Source organism: Pristiophorus japonicus, chromosome 16 (genome assembly GCF_044704955.1).
Source record: "Pristiophorus japonicus isolate sPriJap1 chromosome 16, sPriJap1.hap1, whole genome shotgun sequence".
Classification (NCBI taxonomy): Eukaryota; Metazoa; Chordata; class Chondrichthyes; family Pristiophoridae; genus Pristiophorus; species Pristiophorus japonicus.
In genome coordinates, this window is record NC_091992.1 from 8,048,104 (window position 1) to 8,069,342 (window position 21,239).

The 21,239-nt window shown below is 41.9% G+C and overlaps 1 protein-coding gene across 2 annotated transcripts in view; it reads right to left on the reverse strand.

Annotated features, from left to right (window-relative positions):
- LOC139226299 (clathrin heavy chain 1) overlaps positions 1-21,239 on the reverse strand; it is a 104,080-nt gene that overhangs the window by 22,072 nt on the left and 60,769 nt on the right. For both annotated transcript variants that reach the window (XM_070856951.1, XM_070856950.1), the window contains exons 11-24: positions 19,478-19,600; positions 17,946-18,083; positions 16,545-16,709; positions 16,224-16,404; positions 14,760-14,923; positions 10,678-10,803; positions 10,282-10,424; positions 9,388-9,622; positions 8,633-8,755; positions 7,245-7,390; positions 5,886-6,069; positions 5,593-5,785; positions 4,801-4,958; positions 2,987-3,151 (exon numbers count right to left, since the gene is read on the reverse strand). In XM_070856951.1, the coding sequence (XP_070713052.1) occupies positions 2,987-3,151; positions 4,801-4,958; positions 5,593-5,785; positions 5,886-6,069; positions 7,245-7,390; positions 8,633-8,755; positions 9,388-9,622; positions 10,282-10,424; positions 10,678-10,803; positions 14,760-14,923; positions 16,224-16,404; positions 16,545-16,709; positions 17,946-18,083; positions 19,478-19,600 (2,244 nt within the window). The remainder of the gene's footprint in view (positions 1-2,986; positions 3,152-4,800; positions 4,959-5,592; positions 5,786-5,885; positions 6,070-7,244; positions 7,391-8,632; positions 8,756-9,387; positions 9,623-10,281; positions 10,425-10,677; positions 10,804-14,759; positions 14,924-16,223; positions 16,405-16,544; positions 16,710-17,945; positions 18,084-19,477; positions 19,601-21,239) is intronic.

A 21,239-nucleotide genomic window follows, 5' to 3' on the forward strand; every position in this document is an offset into this window, starting at 1 on the left:
CCAACATCAGTGTCCTCGTCCAGGCTAACATCCCCAGCATTGAAGCACTGACCACAATCGATCAGCTTTGCTGGGCAGGCCACATAACATAAGAATTAGGAACAGGAGTAGGCCATCTAGCCCCTTGAGCCTGCTCCGCCACTCAAGATCATGGCTTATCTGGCCGTGGACTCAGCTCCACTTACCCGCCCGCTCCCCATAACCCTTATTGGTTAAAAATCTGTGATTTGAATACATTCAATGAGCTACCCTCAACTGCTTCCTTGGGCAGAGAATTCCAGATTCACAGCCCTCTGGGAGAAGAAATTCCTTCTCATCGGTTTTAAATTGGCTCCCCTGTATTTTGAGGCTGTGCCCCCTAGTTCTAGTCTCCCCGACCAGTGGAAATAATCTCTCTGCCTCCATCTTGTCTATCCCTTTCATTATTTTAAATGTTTCTATAAGATCACCCCTCATCCTTCTGAACTCCGAGTAAAGACCCAGTCTACTCAATCTATCATAAGGTAACCCTCATCTCCAGAATCAGCCTGGTGAATAGTCTCTGTACCCCCTCCAAAGCTAGTATATCCTTCCTTAAGTAAGGTGATCAAAATTGCACACAGTACTCAAGGTGCGGCCCCACCAATACCCTGTACAGTTGCAGCAGAACCTCCCTGCTTTTGTACTCAATCCCTCTCGCAATGAAGGCCAACATTCCATTCGCCTTCCTGATTACCTGCTGTACTTGCAAACTAACTTTTTGGGATTCATGCACAAAGACCCCCAAGTCCCTCTGCACTGCAGCATGTTGTAATTTCTTCCCATTCAAATATTCCCTTACTGTTCCCCCCCCCACCCAAAAGGTGGATGACCTCACATTTTCCAACATTGTATTCCATCTGCCAAACTTTAGCCCATTCGCTTAACCTATCTAAATCTCTGCAGCCTGTGTCCTCTACACAAGCCGCTTTCCCACTAATCTTTGCCAGCTGCAAATTTTGTTACACTACACTCGGTCCCCTCTTCCAGGTCATCTATGTATATTGTAAACAGTTGTGGTCCCAGCACCGATCCCTGTGGCACACCACTAACCACCGATTTCCAACCCGAAAAGGATCCATTTATCCCGACTCTCTGCTTTGTTAGCCAGCCAATTCTCGATCCATGCTAATACATTTCCTCTGACTCCGCGTACCTTTATCTTCTGCAGTAACCTTGTGTGGCACCTTATCGAATGCCTTTTGGAAATCTAAATACATCACATCCATCAGTACACCTCTATCCACCGTGCTCGTTATATCCTCAAAGAATTTCAGTAAATTAGTTAAACATCATTTCCCCTTCATGAATCCATGTTGCGTCTGCTTGATTGCACTATTCCTATGTAGATGTCCTGCTATTTCTTACTTAATGATAGCTTCAAGCATTTTCCCCACTACAGATGTTAAACTAACCAGTCTTTTGTCTGCCCCTTAAAAAGGGCCATTACATTAGCTGCTTTCCAATCTGATGGAACCTCCCCAAAATCCAGAGAATTTTGGTAGATTATAATGAATGCATCTGCTATAACTTCCACCATCTCTTAATACCCTGGGATGCATTTGATCAGGACCAGGGGACTTGTCTATCTGGAGATCATTAGCCTGTCCAGCACTACCCCCCTAGTGATAGTCTCAAGGTCCTCCCTTCCCACACCAGCAATTTTTGGCATGGTTTTTGTGTCTTCCACTGAAGACCGAAGCAAAATAATTGTTTAAGGTCTCAGCCCTTTCCACATTTCCCATTATTAAATCCCCCTTCTCATCTTTTAAGGGACCAACATTTACTTTAGTCACTCTTTTCCATTTTATATATTGGTAAAAGCTGTTACTATCTGTTTTTATGTTTTGCGCAAGTTTACTTTCGTAATCTATCTTTCCTTTCTTTATTGCTTTCTTAGTGATTCTTTGCTGTCGTTTAAAATTTTCCCAATCTTCTAGTTTCCCACTAACCTTGGCCACCTTATACACATTGGTTTTTAATTTGATACTCCTTTATTTCCTTGGTTATCAATGGCTGGTTATCCCTTCTCTTACCACCCTTCTTTATCACTGGAATATATTTTTGTTGCGCACTATGAAAGAGCTCCTTAAAAGTCCTCCGCTGTTCCTCAATTGTGCCACCGTTTAGTCAGTGTTCCCAGTCTACTTTAGCCAACTCTGCCATCACATCCCACTGTAGTCTCCTTTGTTTAAGCATAGTACGCGCATTTGAGACACTACTTCCTCACCCACATGTTTTATGTGGAGCTCCTTCACAGCAAACAAGCCAAAGGTGGGCAGCGAAAACATTACAAGGACACCCTCAAAGCCTCCCTGGTAAAGTGGGACATCACCAGACACCTGGGAGCCCCTGGCCAAAGACCGCCCTGGGTGGAGAAAGTGCACCTAGGAGTGCGTTGAGCTCTTTGAATCTCAACGCCGAGAGCATGAAGAGGTCAAGCGCAGGCAGCAGGAGCGTATGGCAAACCAGTTCCACCCAACCCTTCCCTCAGTGAAGGTCTGTCCCACCTGTGAGTCTGTGGCTCTTGCATTGGACTGTTCAGCCATCAAAGAACTCACTTCAGGAGTGGAAGCAAGTCTTCCTCGATTCTGAGGGATTGCCTATGATGATGATGCTGCTGGTAGTTACATGAGGAAAGATGGGAGGAGGCTTGAGGGAAGCATAAATATTGGCATGGACTGGTTGGGCCAAATGGCCAGTTTCTGCACTGTATATGCTATGTAATCCCATGTAAAACAAGTCAGCAGCTGCCACAAATAGCTAGGATACCAGCATGCCTGTGGGGAACCAACTTCCGCTCAGTGCTTTTCTGACCTCAGGACAGTGATCATGGAGACCAACCTACATCCAACAACTGACAAGTTAGCAAACTGGAGGGATCAAGATGTCCTGATTTTAGAACAAAGTTATCAAGTACAAGTCAGCAAGGCAACTTTGTAAGCTAGCAGGGCACAGAAAAACACACCTCTTTCCAAGTACGAGTGCTGTTTGCTTTGCGTGCACCATCCACTGCAGCCTGATATTCCCCCAGATGAACCAGGGTCGATGCCAAGCGGCCAAAGTTGGAGACGTTGTTGTACAGCAGCTTAGCAGCTTCATACATTTTCTCATCATAGCAGCGATCACCAACCTGTGAACACAAAGTTTGGACTAATGAACAGAGCCAATACAGCACAGATAGGAACTTGACCACATACCACTGACATCCAGTCCCACTCAATGTCATGGAGAGACTTCACTGTTGGAACCCCACAAGTATTCCCAGTACTTCTGAAAATGTACAGTTAGCAAGTTTTCCCCATAGCTTATAAAACATTTACTTAATTTCTAGGGTTCCAATCTCAAGCTCTGAACATTCCCAAAATCAAAAGCTAGGGGAAGAAAGGTGACACCTACATCCAATCACTGACCAGTTAAACTGGAGAGGTAATCAAGATAAAAGTTCACAGGGTTGGGGTAATATATTAGCATGGAGAGGGGATTGGCAAACAAAACAGTCAGGATAAATGCTTTATTCTCTGGTTGGCAAATGACCAGTGGGGTGCTGCAGGGATCAGTGCTGGGATCCCATCTATATTAACGATTTGGAGGAAGGGACTGAGTAACGTAGCCAAGTTTGTCGACGATTCAAAAGATGGGAGGAAAAGCAATGTGCGAGGACAAAATCTGCAAAAGGACATACAGGCTGTGAGTGGGCAAAAATTTGGCAGATGGAGTATAATGTTGGAAAGTGTGAGGTCATGCACTTTGGCAGAAAAAAAATCAGCAAGTTATTATTTAAATGGAGAAAGAGTGCAAAGTGCCACAGTATAGCAGGATCTGGGGGTACTTGTGCATGAAAAACAAAAGGATAGTATGCAGGTACAGCAAGTGATCAGGAAGGCCAATGGAATCATGGCCTTTATTGCAAAGGGGTAGGGAGTATAAAAGCAGGGAAGTCTTGCTACAGTTATACAGGGTACTGGTGAGGCCACACCTGGAATACTGCATGCAGTTTTAGTTTCCATATTTACAAAAGGGTATACTTGCTTTGGAGGCAGTTCAGAGAAGATTCACTAGGTTGATACCAGGCAACATGAGGAAAGGTTTAGGTTGGGCCTCTACTCATTGGAATTCAGATGAATGAGAAGTGAACTTATCGGAACGTATAAGATGAGGGGGCTTGACAAGGTGGATGCAAAGATGTTTCCAGTGGTGGGAGAGACTAGAACTAGAGGGCATGATCTTAGAATAAGGGGCTGTCCCATTTAAAACTGAGATGAGAAATTTCTTGAGGGTTGTGGATCTGTGGAATTCACTGCCTCAGAACACTGAAAGCTGGGACATTGAATAAATTTAAGACAGAGACAGTTTAACTGATTAAGGGGTTAAGAGCGGGCAGGGAAGTGGACCAGAGTACATGACCAGATCAGCCATAATCATATTAAAGGCAGAGCAGGCTCGAGGGGCCTTATGGCCTTCTCCTGCTCCTATTTATGTTCTTCTAAGATGTCTCAATGGCTCAGATGGTCAAGGCAGTAAGTAGCTGCCCCACACAGACCAAAGGTCGCAGGTTCAATCACTAATCCAAGAGTTGCTTGGTCTCTGACTGTAGTGTTGAGTGAAGAAGGGATTGATCACTGGCTTGGGTTTCTACTCTGATCCTCTCCAGCAACTATATACTATATGGTTTTCACTTCAACCTCAAACCTGGATTCACATGCAGTATGGCTTTACTGCAGGTCAGCTGCTAGGAGTTAATTTGAGAGATTAAATCTGCTTTAGATTGAAAACACTTACTTGCTGGATGTGAGCATTGTTGGGACCATTGATGAACTCCTCCAGCTCTGCCAAGCGGTTGGTTTTTGCCAATGCAAAAATAAGTTCAGTCTCTACATAAGACTCCCGGGCCTTCTTTCTGGCCATCTGCAGGTACTTAACAAGGTCCTCCCAGTTACCTGAAATTAAACAGAAGACAATAAGCACAAGAGGCAACCAGTCTGCTCACATTACCTACTATTAGTCCAGAATTAAGTAAACTTAAGCTCATGTCTCAGTTTTGTAATGAATACAGGAGTTTTATACTCAACTCTAAGAATTTATAACATACACTGGCCCTTGAACCTGTTCTACCATTCAATATCATGAGGTCTCTTCGACCTCAATTCCACTTTCCCAACAGATACCCACATCCCTGGATTCCCCTAGAGTTCAAAAATCTCAGTATTGAATCTATGATTCAGCATCCACAGCCCTTTGGGGGTAGAGAATTCCAAAGATTCACAACCCTCCGAGCAAAGAACTTCCTTCTCATCGTGGTCTTAAATGATTGACCCCTTACCCAGACACTATGCCCCCTAATTCTAGACACTCCAGCCAGGGGAAGCCACCTCAAGTCTACCCAATCGCCCTCAATGTTATGTTTCAATGAGATCAACTCATTCTTTGTAACTCTAGAGTATAGACCCAATCTACTCTGTCTCATCCCAGGAATAAATCAATTAGTATTCTTAATTTGAAATCAAAAGCTGCACGAGAGCCCAGTGAAGAGCAATGTTGGAAAAACATTACACATGGAAAAAAAAAAGTTACCACTTTTGTTGGCTGCTTCGACAACCTCCATGTACGATGATGGATCATCTGCCTTGATGTAAGAGTCAATGGCCTCTTTAACCATCTCTTTTTGCAGTTGCGCTTTAGCAAGTTGGCTCCACACGGCTGGCTCATTGCATCTTTCAGCAAATTCATAGGCACGATCCAGATTGCCAATGTGTTCAATCAGCACCTACAGAATACAGTGCTGTGTGTTAAACAATGCCATTAGCTGCACTTGGAACTGTTAAGGCACCAACATGCAAGATTTGCTGTGGTACACATCATCTGACCTGCACTGCAGATGTGTTCACATCAAATTTCCTGAAGATGGCAAATGCCTCTTCAAAGAGCTCGTTACTGATAGCAATGTTCGCAATGTCCGGTGCATCATAGTTGTCCAGACGATTGATATACTCCATCACACGGGTTCGGTCAGCTTTAATAGCAGTGAGGATTAGCAGGTTCTGCAGATTCCTGGGTTGGAGGGGAGAAGAAAGTTGCAATTTCTGTACATTGTATTTAGTGCTAGAGAATACAAGCTTAGAATGGTGCTTTGTTAACAAAGGGTTGTCAAGATATGGTTCTATAGACACCATTTATTCTGCTGGACCTCATCCTAGTGAGGATTCATAAGTGGACCCTGAACAGCTAGTGGATGAAACAGGAAAGAATTCAGATAAGCCCATTTTTGCCTTTATCCTGCAAGCAAAATTTACAGCAAGTGTTACAGGATCAACTTAGTGGCTAATTTTCTTATCCCTAACTCAGTAACAAAGTGTTCCTACCAGCAATCATAATACAATCCAGGAATGTAATCAGATACATTCTAGGGTGACCCATATATAGAATTATACAAGTTAGCAAAATTATAAACCCAATTCTATTGAAGTACAAAATTAACTAGGCAATATAATTCCATCAATATGAAAATGTGTTTCTTCTGCAAGTTCATCACTGTTCTTATCCTGAATTCACAATGCAAAGACCCAGCATCCTTCAGACACCAACTGCAGGTCTCTGCATATTTGGGTTCCAATGGGCTGGTTGGGGATGTGGCCTCTGCCTGTCCTGAACAATTCCATTGATAAAGGTGGCAGGGCTCTCCCCATCTCCAGCCTCCATGGCCTGGCAGCCAGTACAGCTTGGTGACTGAGACCAAGCATACTAGGCCAGCAAAGTGGAAGTAGAGCCTAGGGTGAGATTGTAGACTGAACCCTGAAGTAGGGGGAAAAAAAATGCAGCCCCCAGCATATATTTACAGTGGAGATGCAGATTTGAGTGATAAGGGAATAAAGGGTTATGGGGAGTGGGCAGGGAAGTGGAGCCGAGTCCTTCAGATCAGCCATGATCTTATTAAATGGCAGAGCAGGCTAAAGGGGCCAAATGGCCTACTCCTGCTCCTAGTTCTTATGTTAGAAGACCATTGTTGGAAAACCTGATTTTATTAACATCCTTTTAATTAAAAAAGGTCATGGATCATAGATCCCAGTGGAAAGACTAGCAACTTCAGCACAACACCAAGTTATGACTCCCAATGCCACATCACAAAAGCAACAGCAGCAATAATTTGTGAAGTGATCATGGTTTTTTGGTTTGACATTAGAGTGTTATGCCCACATTAAAAGATACACTTCACCGATTTGTTCTACCTGTGCTCACTGAAGACAGAATTATCCAGGACAATTTTTTCCAACAGTTCAATTAATTCATTTGGAAGGTCAGCAGTCATGAAAGCCTTTACAGTAACAGAAACCTCCTCAGGATCCTGCGTTTCTGACAGAGCAGTCTGTACAACCTGGAAAAAAATGCCATTTAAGAACAATGAACTTTAACACTATACCCAAGTCAGATTTCAAAAAAATTCTTGAAAGAATGCCCATTTTATACAGAACATGGATAGCTCAAAACATTTGGTACCTCAAGTCTGCATTGTATGGTATGGACATAAAACTAGTTACCCACAATCAGATTAAGATCAGGTGCTTCTAGTGAGGGAAGAAACCACCTCCTGGACCAGGTTGAAGTTCCAGGTCTTCAAAAATGTGCTGCAGCATTGTGTTTAAGGAGTCTTGAGTTGCTACACAGTTGGATATAGACCAACCTTCCCTCAAGATCTGGGCACATGTAGTATAGGGAGCCCGAGTGTAGACCTAATATCTTTTTTTAAAAAAAGTGGAGCAGGGAAGGGAAATGGTGAATGGATTGTCGATAGTACAGCAAGTTTACAGTGCAATGCACCTTTCCTCATAAGCAATTGCTGTGTTTTGTGCACAAGGAAGCTGGCTAATATCTAGCTCCAAAAAAACCAGAATCTGCAGTTAGTTACTGTATTTATTTAAGAGTGTAAAATGTAAAAGATTGCATGCTATCCTTTTAACAGAGTAAAACAGTGAAAAAAAAGTAATTTAGGTGACATCCTTGGCTTTGGCCAACTATTACTGGTTTTTCCTCATTTACTCGCCAGCTGTATTGTCCTACACCATGGTCCTCAACATTCAAGACTCCTTAAACACAATGCTGCAGCACATTTTTGAAGACGTGGAACTTCAGACTGGTCACTTAGAATTTCAGTCATGTACCCTAGGGTGCAAGATTCTTTTTTTTAAAAAAGCAGTTTTGGAATCAGGAATTCCCAATGCAAATTTGAATTTACCAAGGCTACCCCAGGTCTTGTATGGTGATGGCCTTTAGATCCAGCAGGTTTACACCAAGATTGTCGTTAGCTGCACAAGACTTCAGTGGAAACATCATACCCGACAGCAGCTAAGAATGAACTAAATGTCCATCACAATTCTTCCTCTTTTTCCCCCTTCCCATAATTGGTCACCCTTAAAGAGTGAACCAATAACATTGCTAAAAGATTCATGTTTTCACCACCTTCCTGAAATGATAGCTCATTAACAGATTGGTGGATGATGCAATTTCAGATTGCAGTTCTCAGTTTACTGCTCAAGACAATGTCAATAGAACATGATTAAGCTTGCAAATACTCAACTTGATAGTTGAATGTGATGCCACACAATCAAATGGTTCTTACCTGGTCAATAAGGGGTCTCCTATAAGGGTTGGTCTCCTGCAGGACACTTGCCCAGAGCTCAGGATCTTTCCTGCGGACTAGGTAACGAGACAGACTCTTGAACAGAGAGTTTTCATTGCACACCTGTGTTAGAGAGAAAAAAGCTCAAGGACAAAATTTCAGAGCAAGTTTTTTTTTTTAAATCCAGACCTTTAGTCAACACACTTAATTTTCAAGTGATCATTCAAGTATATAAAAAAGGTACAATGCAACTCTCTAGGCAATTGAGTATTTTATAGCATATGGACAGAGATTTATACTGGTAGCCATTTAAATTACATTAGCTCAAATAGGTGCACACTGCCTCAAAAAAGGTAGGTTCGAGTCCAAGACTTGTAAATCCAGGCAGATTTTCCAGTACTGTACTGAGGCTGGGCCACATTGTCAGAGCTACTATTTCAGGAGGACATTTAATAATCCCATGGCACAGAGCAGAGCACTCAAGGCAGCCTGGCCAACATTCAACCAAAAAGCAAATGAACTAATCAGTTTTTAAGCAAACTCTTACAATGCACAAAATGGCTGGCACACTCATCTACATACTGTACTTCAAACATAATTGCTTCTGGCTAGATATTCCGTGATGGTGGAGAATCTGGCCATTTGTGAAGAACCAGTATGTTTGAGCAGGACAAAGCTGCTAGCCAAGTGCAAACTCAGCTCAACTTGGATTTCATTTTTATACATCAACACAAAGCACCTTCCCCTTCACTCACATTGATGAGCTCCAGGTCACACTGGCCACGCTCATACGCCACACAGGCCAGGTGGGGGTCTCTCTTCTCGCAGTATTTACCAACCACGCGACTATCATAATATGGATTCTCCCGAAGGAAGCGCTCAGGATTGTTGTTGCTGTCAATGTAAATTTTTGCAAGTGCATTGTGGGTGGCAGGTTCCTCACAGCCTTCGTGAATTCGAGATTCCAACCAGGGTAGCAGCAACTTGAGCCTGCCAACAAAGTATTTGGAGGTTTAAAAACCAGTAGCCTATGCACTCAAGCCACATCATTCAGGACTAGATAAAAAAGGTAGGAGGCTGGTTTGACACCAAAAATTGGAACTAATTTATGTAGAGGCTTAGCACAAATTCTCAAGGGAAAGGAGGCAGGAAGTGCCAATCCTGATCAGATGCCTCCAAGTTAGATTTCAGAACAGAACCAGAGGTGTGAACAGGTCAGCAGTCACATACCTTGGTTAGGAACTGTTTGATGAGATCACCATTTTTTTTTTTAAATCAAACATACCACTCGAGCACAACTTGTAATTTCCCCAATGCAATGACCTACTTGCTCATCCAGGGATTGATGAGCAGAGTGTTGAGATGCCTAGTTAGAGCACGAAGCAGAAGTTACATCGTCAGAGGCTCAAGAGAAGTGAAATTTGCATCTGCAGAAGTGCCAATCTGCTGAGTAATTCCTTTTGTAGCCTAGTTGAAATTGAGCATGCTATTTTGGAAAGTAAATGTTACTATTTACTGACTACTACTACAAATTTGTGAATTGGGATCTGCAATATTTAAATATAGTCACCAAACCAGCTAGGCCAAATTGATAAAAGATGGCCACACAGACAGACATTCATTGGCATAGAATGGGTTTGAAATCAGACCTGTTTCTCTTCTCTACTTCAGCAACGAGCTCATCAGTGGAGAACTGGCCACGTACAACAAGGATTAGATTCTTAATGACATCTTCGGAACAATCTACATCAAGGAGACCTCCAACCACTACTGGCAAACGACTTGGGTTCACCTACACAAAGCACAAGAGTCACGTTCTTGTTCCAATAGGCCCTTTACAATTAAAAGCAAGTGGATAATTTGACAATGAAAATACGGTAAACTGCTCAAACCTTGTTAAATAAATTAAGAGCTTGGCTTGTGGACTCGAACAATTCTGTACCCACCCCCGACGCAGCTAATGATAACCATTTGACCAAGTTACAACTCTAGATAATTAGCAGTACCAAAAACATTTCCCCCTCCATCATGCACAACTCACTCACCTTCTGAACATAGATCTCAATGTACTTCTGCAGGTTGTTGCGGTACAGATACAACACCAGGTCATGCACAAAGTCAAATCGATCGCAAACAATAATCAGAGGCAGCTGGTCAGTCAGTTTGGCCTCCTACAAAATAAAACAAGTTTAAAATCAAGTAGCTTCAGAGATCTAATGTAACAGTCAACACATCATAAACCAATCTCCTTCAATGACAAACATTCCAACCCCTCCTTTTGACGGCTGAACTAAAGCACGATTTTAAATCTACATTATCTTTTATAACATGGTACAGAAATGCTGCTGCTTTTTAAAATTGAGAAAAATGGGAGAAAGTATTTAGTCAAATTGTCTCTACAAACTTACTCCAAAGTATATCCTTGAATGGATGAATGATCACTTAGTAAATCAGCAAGTTTTATTGTGCAAAATATCAAGTAAAAACTGCAGCAAAAGTGGCCATGTCTTTAATGCATCTACAGCAGAGGATTTTTCAGCTCTAGAGATGCGCATATGGGGAATAGAGGAGACAGGTTTATACTGTCGATCTGTATTTGACCTTTCACGCAAGTAATCATTTTACCATAAGCTCAATTCAATATTTCATGCCTCTCGTTCAGATAGATGTGAAAAAGATCCCAAAACAAGCCCCCCCAGCCAAATCAACTAGTCACTAATCTCTTGCTATGTGCACCTACAGAAATGACAAAATGCTCAAAGTGCAAAGGCTTTGGGATGCAATAAGAGGCTACATGAATGTAAACTTTCTTGCTGTCCATATTGATTTCACTAGAGCTTTGGCAGCTTGTACACCACACACCTGTGGGCTGGATTTTAACCTAAGTTCCTGTTAAATGCAAGCAGAGTTTGAACATACACGACTGGGAAATGGGACAGAGACTTGGGAGCATCTTTGAACAGTCTACTCAGCCTAGAAACAAATTTGGTTTGAATTATCACAAGCCAAATGCTTAATCTTTCAAGCTATGCAACATACTAGAGAACATGGCACAAATATTGCTTTGGTTGAGTAAGCAGCAATTATAAAACTGGATTCTACTTAAACTTGGGACAGCTTAGAGACCCTTGTACCAAGTCTATAGATTTAACTGAAAATTTAAGGTTGATGCAAAGCTGGGGTTACAAATATTCTCTATTCAATACTAATCTAGAACTCCCAAAAATGTCTCACCAATACTGATCATACAGGGTTTTAGTGGAAACCTCACCTCCCCAACCAATTAGGAGCACAACACAACAACCCTACATCTACAGTAGTGATGGTATTCAAGAAGCTACAGTTACTGCAGGAATAGCACTCTGGGATTGGGAAGCAGACATGGCTGTATAATTTATTTATATATGGGATTTTAATCTCTGTTTAAGAGTTCACACGTTTGTAAGCAAATTCAGTATGCACTCACCCATGGTGTATTAGACTCTGAATATCAACCACCAAGTATTGTACATCAGAATTTTAATTTCTTCCTTTAAAATGCTAAATGTTAAGTGATTTAATAAGATTTTCATTTGTTCTTACTCCCTTTCCCTCAGCATTCCAGCTGTGCAAGGATACAACCTTATATCTACAAGTACCACATTCACAGGTCTGGTCTTAGCCATGCTCTCTAAGCAGTGATGGGCACCTACTGCCAAAGAAAATGGCAATCACTAAATCTGATACATGACTTGGCAATAAGCTCAAGAGAGCAGTCGCTGAGAGTTCAGTTGTGTGCTTATGCTCTTGGCTAGAGACAAGAAACTGGAGGTAGATGCAACTCAATTTATGGAAATAGGAAGTAATTTAACCCTCTATCTTGACATGCAATAGCAAAAATAAAATCTGTAGCATCTACAGCCCAAAGTCAGATACTGAGCTTTCAATGTGAACCAAGAAGCCACAAGTTACTTGGGTTACAGGCAGTCTATCAAGTTCACTGGCCTCTGTGCCCCAGCAGAGGAAAGCCTCAAAATTGCACTTCAGTAAACTCAACAGTAGCTCACATTTATATTTGAGTTTTTACTTAGAAAGTATGAGATCAGAAGATGGATTCCAAACTTTCATATTAACATGATTGCAGTAATTGAATGCAGATTTGCTCCTGAATCTTGAGCTGGGTTGATTTCTGTGCCAGCCGGATTGCCAGAGTAAAAGTTTGCTCCTTTGAAACAGCAGAATTAATGATGGATGAAGCTGCAAAGAGCCCAAAGATCTGAAAGCAAAACTGCAGTACTAGCTCCATGTCAGATGAAATCTTAAAGTGCAAAATGTCTAGTTATAGATGTATAAAGTGTGATTTCAGAGATGGTTGCTGATCAAATACACAAGCAGTCAAAATTCCATTTAGATTCCAATGGTTTCCTCCAAACACCTTTGCTTACAGCTTGAAGTCAAACATCTAATTTTTTGCCACAATCAAGACAAGCTTGTGACCCAATGGCAAAGAACTTCAAGCAGGTCAGCTCACCAACAATTTCATTATTCAGCTCAGTCAAAACAATGCAATAAAACTGGACATCTTGCCCTGCATTATTTGAATCCCTGATCAATGAGCAGTCATTAAACTTTGGAAATACTACAAATGAGCTGTGTCATGGTTTGTTTAGATATATTTCACTGGCAAATTAGTTAGAATTAAACTAAGAGATCGAAAACATGCAATCTTCTGTAAACCCATATTTTAGCCAGCTTCACAAAGGATATTCTGCCATCAATGTCTCCCCACATCCAAGAGCACTATCCTGCACAAATACAGAAGGGACACAGTCTGTGGAAACAAGGGAGGGAGAAAGGAAAGGCGACCTGCGCTGCAACATTTACCTGGTACATGTCCTGCCCATTCCAGACACAAGGAACAGCACAAAAGATAATAGCTTCTGTCAGGAGCTGGTCACTCAATGCAACATTATACAAACTGACAAGCAGTGGAATAAGTTTGACATGGTTATAAAACTACTCCTCAATTTCACAATAACTGAAGGAACATCCATCTCAATTCTGTAAACCCAGTTTAATCTGTGCTGTATTATTGCATGAAGCTTTAAGGGTCATTAGATACAGTTGAGAAAGCAGCTACAATTAAGTCGTTTTTTTTAAAAAAAGGCTATTTACTTTTCTAGCCACTTCAGATTCAGTAACATTTAACTTTCTGTACATTTAGGCTTAAATTACACAAATTAATTCTTAATACAGCCCAAACAAAAACAGCAACTACACTGGATCATATACCAGCAGTTTTGCAACTGCAAATCAGAAGCATGCAGTTTAATGATTGATGTACGATTACACATACTAAGTTAGTGTCAGCTATATTGTGAAAATTATGGTTAAGTTTAGTGTGGACTCTAATCAAGATATGCACAATTTCAAGACTAGCTTCAATTTAAGGTTCAGGTGCTTCAGTTATCAGACCACTTGTTCAGAATGAGCAGCTTGTAGTCACAGTCCTGATGTGAAAGATATAATATTTCATTATTATAAGTTAAAAGCCTTTAGGAATTGCAATGTGCTTACGGCAGGACAACAGTAGATTGAGAGAAAGTTGAACAAACAGATTTAGAAGCTTGAAATTGCCCAAGCTGGATTTACAGTCAAATCCCAGAAAGAAGCCCAAAACTTGGGACAGGTAGAGTGCTAACTTGGGATAGGATCTCTGATCCAGACTAGGACACATACTGTAGTGTCCAATTACAGTATTGAACATGGTGCCCTTTGTACCCCAGATGACCCTGCACAGAACAGCTTCAGAAATGGGTGATCAAAGAAGCAATTTCAAATGGGTTTATGTGCAAATAGCCAATAGATGAACACAGGAAAAAAAAAGTGCACTTCAGGTCCTGTGGCATAATCAAGACAAGATAGTAGCTTCCTTAAAGGATTGAGGGCAGTCTTGGGACACAGATTGCTATGCTTACTTGTTTGGAGTTTGCAATCCAGCCACCAATAAAATTCTTGTATGCAGTCATGCAAAAAATAAATTGCCAGACCAAAGTAGCTAAATAATGCAATGTAAAATCTAAACAGTATCAATTCCTTTGAAGTGTACACAGTATACACGAGAGCAAAGTTTTCAAATTGCTTTTACCTTGAGGAAGTTCTTCACACGTTCTGGGTCATAGCAGTTGCTCTCACGACAGATTCGCTCCACCTCTTTGATCTGCCCAGTTTTGCAGGCAGCCTGAATGTACTTGAAGTGGACTTCTGGATCTTGGCTGAAGTTTACAATGGAGCCCAAAAAGTAGAATAGACCTTGCAAATAAAGCAAAGAACAGGTTATATGGGGACAAGCAGGGAATCCCATCATCAAGGTAGCCACCAACACTCCACATTTTGTTTGCCACCTGAATTAAGAATGCTCTTGACAAGAAAATTTTAAGTCAAGATTTATCCTAGTTACCTAGTAGCCCATGGCACCACTTGTTAACAGACCAAGTCAATCAAATATGATTGAAAGCTTGGTAGATTCTGATTTTTTTTTAAACTATGGTAGAGATGTAAAGTTTAAAGTAGCTCAAGATTGAAGATGAATTTCTGCCATTGGTGTGAAAGGGCAGGGAAAGATGCAGAGGGGGTAGAATCAGGAACAGAGCATTCATAGGGAATTAGAGCTTGGAGATTTCAGATAAAAATGCAGCAGTTTTAAAAAATAAAGTGCAAGGTTTAGAATTTAGACAAAGCTAATGTAGGCCAGCAAGGACAAGGATGATGGATGAGGAGGACCTGGAGCAGAGTTTTGAATACTACTTATGCAGGGCATTTTTGAATAGTCTAGAAGTATCAAAGATACACAATTGTTACAGTAATAAAGGCAGGCAATGATGGAAAGCAAGCAGTTAGTTTAGTGATGGATAGGATATGGGGTTTCAAGTTCAGTTAGGATCAAACAGGAGGCCAAGGCTGCAGATAAATTGAGCTTGAGACACCAGGGAAGGCTATGGAGTTTGCACCAAAAGGCCAGAGATCAAGACTTCAGGTGAACTGAGGAAGTAGTGACTTATCTAAAAATGCTGTACAAGCAGTCAGATGGCACACAAGCACATATGAAAGGTTGGGTTGGGAGAAGCAAGCAATGGAACTGCAAGTTGACCATGTGCTTGCAGAGCAGGGGCAGGGGAGTGGGGGGCAGGTTAGATCCTAGTGGGGGCTACTTAGTGTTTTAGAAGTGACAAAGTAATGACATGGATCAGGTTAGCTGATTGCAGCTAGGGCACCAATTTACACCAAGCTAGGAACTCCTGTGCAATCATCCCAAGAATTACTAAAAAATGCAAATAGTAGGAATTCAGAGAATGATTGGTAAACATTCTAATAGCTGCTGATTCATTGCCTTGGCACAACAGTCAGGCAAACTACAAGATATGCTGGCAATAGTACAATTCCATCTCCTACAGAATATGCAGGTGGCGATGAAAGCAGCAAGTGCAACTGCCCACTCTTCCATTCAATTCCTGCTGTCAAACTAGCTATGAATTACCCAGGGCTTAAAATCCTCACCCAAGTAAAAGTTACATGATGAAATTCTACGCAAGTCAAACATCTTTGCATCTACCTTCAAAGCTCTTGAAAGACTCAAATAGTTCGATCAGTTGCTGGGTGCCAAGTTGTTCATGGTATTTGGAGGCAACTTGCACACAGATCTGCAGATTCTGACGGATGTTAGCAGACAGCATGGCACGCAGACATTCAACAGAATCCTCAACGGACAAGGAGCCGAAGTAATTGACAAGCCACTGTGGGAGAGTGATCAAAGTTTGCAATTGTAGATTTAAAGTGAATTTAAAATGCAAATATTTACTTGGCTTTCTGAGACAGTTAAGTAACTGAAACAGACATGCATACACATATCTGGATGAAATCTGTCATTACTGACCTCAGGATTGAGGAGGTGGGTGTGCACAACAGCACGCTTAATGTCATACAGGTCTGTGTAATGTTCCAGGGCTCTTTGCAGCAGTCCAGCTTTCTCACAAAGCTGAGCGATGTGTGCACGGTCATAGTGAGTGAACATCTGGTTACCAAGAATAGCATCTGCAACCTGCAAACCAAGGCAAGTGATGCTCATTAATACACTGCTAGAATGGCCTTCTCTGCACAAGCAAAGACAAGTGATACTTAACAGATAAATTGCTAAAATATAGAATTTAGGGCATTTGGGGTGCATGAGCTCTAATTTGAGGGAGAAAAGATCATAGACACGAGGAAGAGACTCCAAAGCACTACCAGCATACAAATAAATCTTGCTTTATGCCATAAAGTAGGCCAAGTGAATGTCAAGGACTTCAACAGTGGGCAGTGTGCAATCTGAAGATGCAATCACCTGGGTAGCTGCCAACCCTGCCTAACAAATCAGCATCACAGATGACTAGCAGCAGGACACCAGTGATTGAGTCATAGGATACATGGGCACAGGAGCCTTGGAAGGCGGGGGGGAAGAAATGCAAGAGCATATGGAGGACAGCAATCACTATTATTCACTGGATATTTAAGCCAGCCAACTATCCAAAGAACTAGAGTAACTGATAGCAATGTAACTGGATCTTGGGCAATGCAACAACCCAAAAAAAGATTTGAACTGCACATCATCCATGCAGCCACCAGAGGGGGTAGAACTGCCAGCCATATGGAAGCAGCATTTACTGCAGCGGCTACCAGCTGGAGACATGAAATACAACAGCTGCTAGTAGAGTTAAAAGAACAAACCTGGGTAGATTTAGAATTTGAAGGGGAACAATTAAAATGAGGTAAATCTAAGCAAATAAATGGCAACTGAAGGGAGATGGTATTTTCCAGGGTAGCATTAGAGGTAGATTTACATCACACAATGTACATAGGCCATTTGGCCCAAAGGTCCATACTGTGGTTTATGCTTCAAGCAAGCCTTCTCCCACTCTTCATCTGACCCCAACAGCATATCCTATTCCTTTCTCGTGTTCATCTAGTTCTCTCAAATTAGTCTATGCTATTTGCCTCAACTACTCCTAGTGATTGAGTTCCACTCTGTACAAAGGATTAGTGGACTACCTTATTCTCAATTAAAAATAATCAGACATGGCCCTTTTATTACCCACAAAAATGTAATTAAATCCACTCAGCAGGATCATTTGATAAAGTGCATGTGGACATTGTCCAAATATTTGGCAGGGAAGCATCTGCAACATTTATCCCCACTGCCACCCTAGAGTATAAAACTGTTCACAACTTCTGGTCCGTCTCTGCAACCTGCAAGGTCACACCAACAACTTCACTTTGCTGGCACTGAAACAACTTGTACCTGAGGAGCATGCATGAGGTTCATTTCCAGAAGGCGAGTCTGCAGGGGGCCTTCGGATGGACGGTTATTCTTGAGGGCATCCAGCAAGAAGGAAGTGCACTGCTGGATCAGGTTGTATTCCATGAACACATCAACAATCTGCAACAAGACCAGAACAGAGGAGGGAAATTCAATGGCTTTAAAAAACAAAGATTTGAACTCCAGCTGTGGTGTGTCTGAAGAATGGAACACTTGCCATAACTGTCAAAATTCTGAGTGGACCAAAAAAAAGGGTAATTTATCCCACTTGCTTGCAATCATTGCCATGCATTGAAAAAGGCCATTTTTTAAACCAGAAAAGGGATGTGCTTCTTCGGCCAATCAGCTCTTATGCAACTCAACCATTTCTGAAAACATTAAAATGCCTTTGGAACCTTATCCAAAAAATGGACCTTTCATGCAAGTTCAGCAAAATATTTGCTGGCAGCTGAGGAAACATCAGACAAGCCCATCCAAGTTCATAGAATACACAGGCCACCATTTGGCCCAGTGTGTTGGCTCTTTCTAATCCCATTCTCCTGCAAAGTTTTCATTTTTCCTTCAAGTATATACCCAACACCCCATTGAAAAAAAAATTTTACTATTTCATCTGCTTCCACCCTTACAGGCTGCGCATTCCAGATCATAACTCGCTGCATTAAATTCTCATCGCCCTCTGGTTCTTCTGCTGATTTTAAAGTTATCACCATGCTCAAAAAAAGGCTGCATTTACACAATCAAAATCTCAAGTACTATATAGATTTCTAGCGAAGCACAATATGGAAGCAAATGCATGTAAAATGTACACGCAGTTTCCAGCAAGGGTACTAGACAGCAAGAGTGTGACAATCCTTGCACACTTCCATCTCTTTCCCAAGATAGACACCAACTGTGGCCAAAGTGATCCAACTTAAAGGAATGAATTGAAGCTGGGGCCTTCCTGGCCAAAGGTATCCACTTTCTTGGACTAGAGGCAGCATTGGGTTTCCCCAGTGTTACCATGCATAAAATCAGTACCCCCCCCCCGACACTAAGCGTGTCACTAAAGGTAATGAGGTTCACACAAAGCTTAACTCGACCTAGATCAGTATTCCATTGTTCTTGATTATACAATGAACATCCTGCAGCCCAATCACAGAACATTTCCCTTCCCTGCACAGTCTACCAGGAAAGATTTAAAGTGGGCGATGAGTTAACTACAATGGAATTTCTGGGGGGGTGGGAAAGAAAGTGTATAATTAGAATGTACTGATTAACCATGGAACTGAAGAAAACAGTCTAGCAATTTGAGCAGATGTTTTGAATTAATTACAGTTTTCAAACACAAGAGTTTCAGCATTACAAGGAAGGCCATTCATTCCTGTCGTCTGTTACCTCCAACATTACAAGTCGTAATTAACTGTCCAAGTGGTTTCACAGTTTGTATTTTCAATGAGATTTATTTCTGCTAGTAATTTTTTTTTTTAATTAAATACTTGCAAATTCAGTGAAGGCAAAATTAAGAGTTCCCTTACCTGGGTGATATCTGCAAGAGGCTCTTCATCCTGAACCAACATCTGAGCAAACTGAAGCCCCTGATCAGGCCCAACCCTCATCACGTTCCTGAGCAGGAAGATCCAATCTGGAGAGTAACCAACCTGAACAGGACAGATCATTCAATGAGCAATAAACCAAGTATTGCAAGGATCAATCATTCCTACATTTGCAGGCATTCAATACAGACATCCTAAATTTCCTTTAATACAGATTCTCAGTACCTACAAAAAGATACTTCATATTGCTACAGCTCAATGAAGGCAGCACACAGCCGGGCAGGAGAACTGAGAAATTGCCGGCAGGGAGGAGCACTCTCTTCTGTATGCCCCTAGCCCAAAGGAGGCAAAAGTTATGAGAATTTTTACTTGAGAGCCCAGCAACAGATTGAGGGGGAATGATGTAAATTCAGCACCAATGAGATGGCAAAATAGCAGCAGTGCGAGGAGAAACAGCACAAGGCGGTCGAGAGGGAGGAAGAACATCGCCACACTCAAACCGACAGACCTACAATTGGGACTGTTGCAGACTCTCAGCGCTACTGCGCATGCGCGGACATCATGAATCACCACTGCATATGTGCAGATGGCCCGCACATTTTCCAGCGCAGAACGACTGGCCACGCTGCCGACTGCAGCGAAGAGGTCAGACAGTGGCCAAAGTTCCAACTTTTTTCCCCCCCCCGGCGCATCTGGGAACGTACATAAGCAGCACAACTTCCGTAAGTGCGCCAAAAATGGGGTTGGCCAAAATTGAGCCCAAAGAGTGGATACCATGCAGCTGATCCCTATACAATCTAGGCATTGAATTCTGCATGTGATTTGCAAAAGACATTCAATAAGGTTGCACACAAAAGGCGGTTATAAAAGATTAGGGTTCATTGGATTTTGGGGGTGTGAGGGGCGGGGGGGGGGTGGCCACATATTAGCTTAGGTTGCTTGATGAATGGATAAAACTAGTGTAGGAATAAATGGGACATTTTCAGGTTGTAACTAGTAGGATGCTGCAAGGATCAGTGCTGGGGCCCCAGCTATTTACAATCTACATCAAAATGACAGATTGGGGAAATCAAGGAATAGAGATCGGGCAGGAAAGGGGAGTTGAGGGCGATGTCCAGTATTATCCCATCTTATTGAATTGCAGAGCAGGCACGATGGGCTGTAGGGCCTACTCCTATTTATGTTCGAGAGGACAGAGTGCACTGTAACAAAGCTAGAAAGATACTTGCATTTATATAGCACCTTTCATCCCAAAGTAATTCAGCCATTTAAGTACTTTTTGAAATATAGTCACTGCGCAATGTAGGAAATATGGAGATAGGTAGGAAAGTAAGCTGTGAGGAAGATGTAAAAATGCTGCAAAGGGATAAAGACCAGTTGCGAGTGGAGGAAAAAAGGTGGCAGATGGGAGTACAATGTGGAGAAATGTGAAATTAGCCACTTTGGTAGGAATAGAAAAAGTTGATGCAGAGGGATGAGGTGGGGCAAGGTCCACGTATGGTATGCTCGCCTTTGTTTAAGGTGGTTGGAGTCTTGCTGCAATTATCTAGGGCTTTGGTGAGACCACAACCAGAGTATTGTGTACAGTTTTGATCTCCTTAAATCAAAGAAGAATATACTTGCTTTAGAAGGGGTGCAACAAAGGTTCACTACATTGTCCCATGAAAGACTGAGTAGAATGGGCTGATATTCAAGTTACAGGAGGTGTGATCTTATTAATTTGACAGTTCAGAGGGCAACAGGG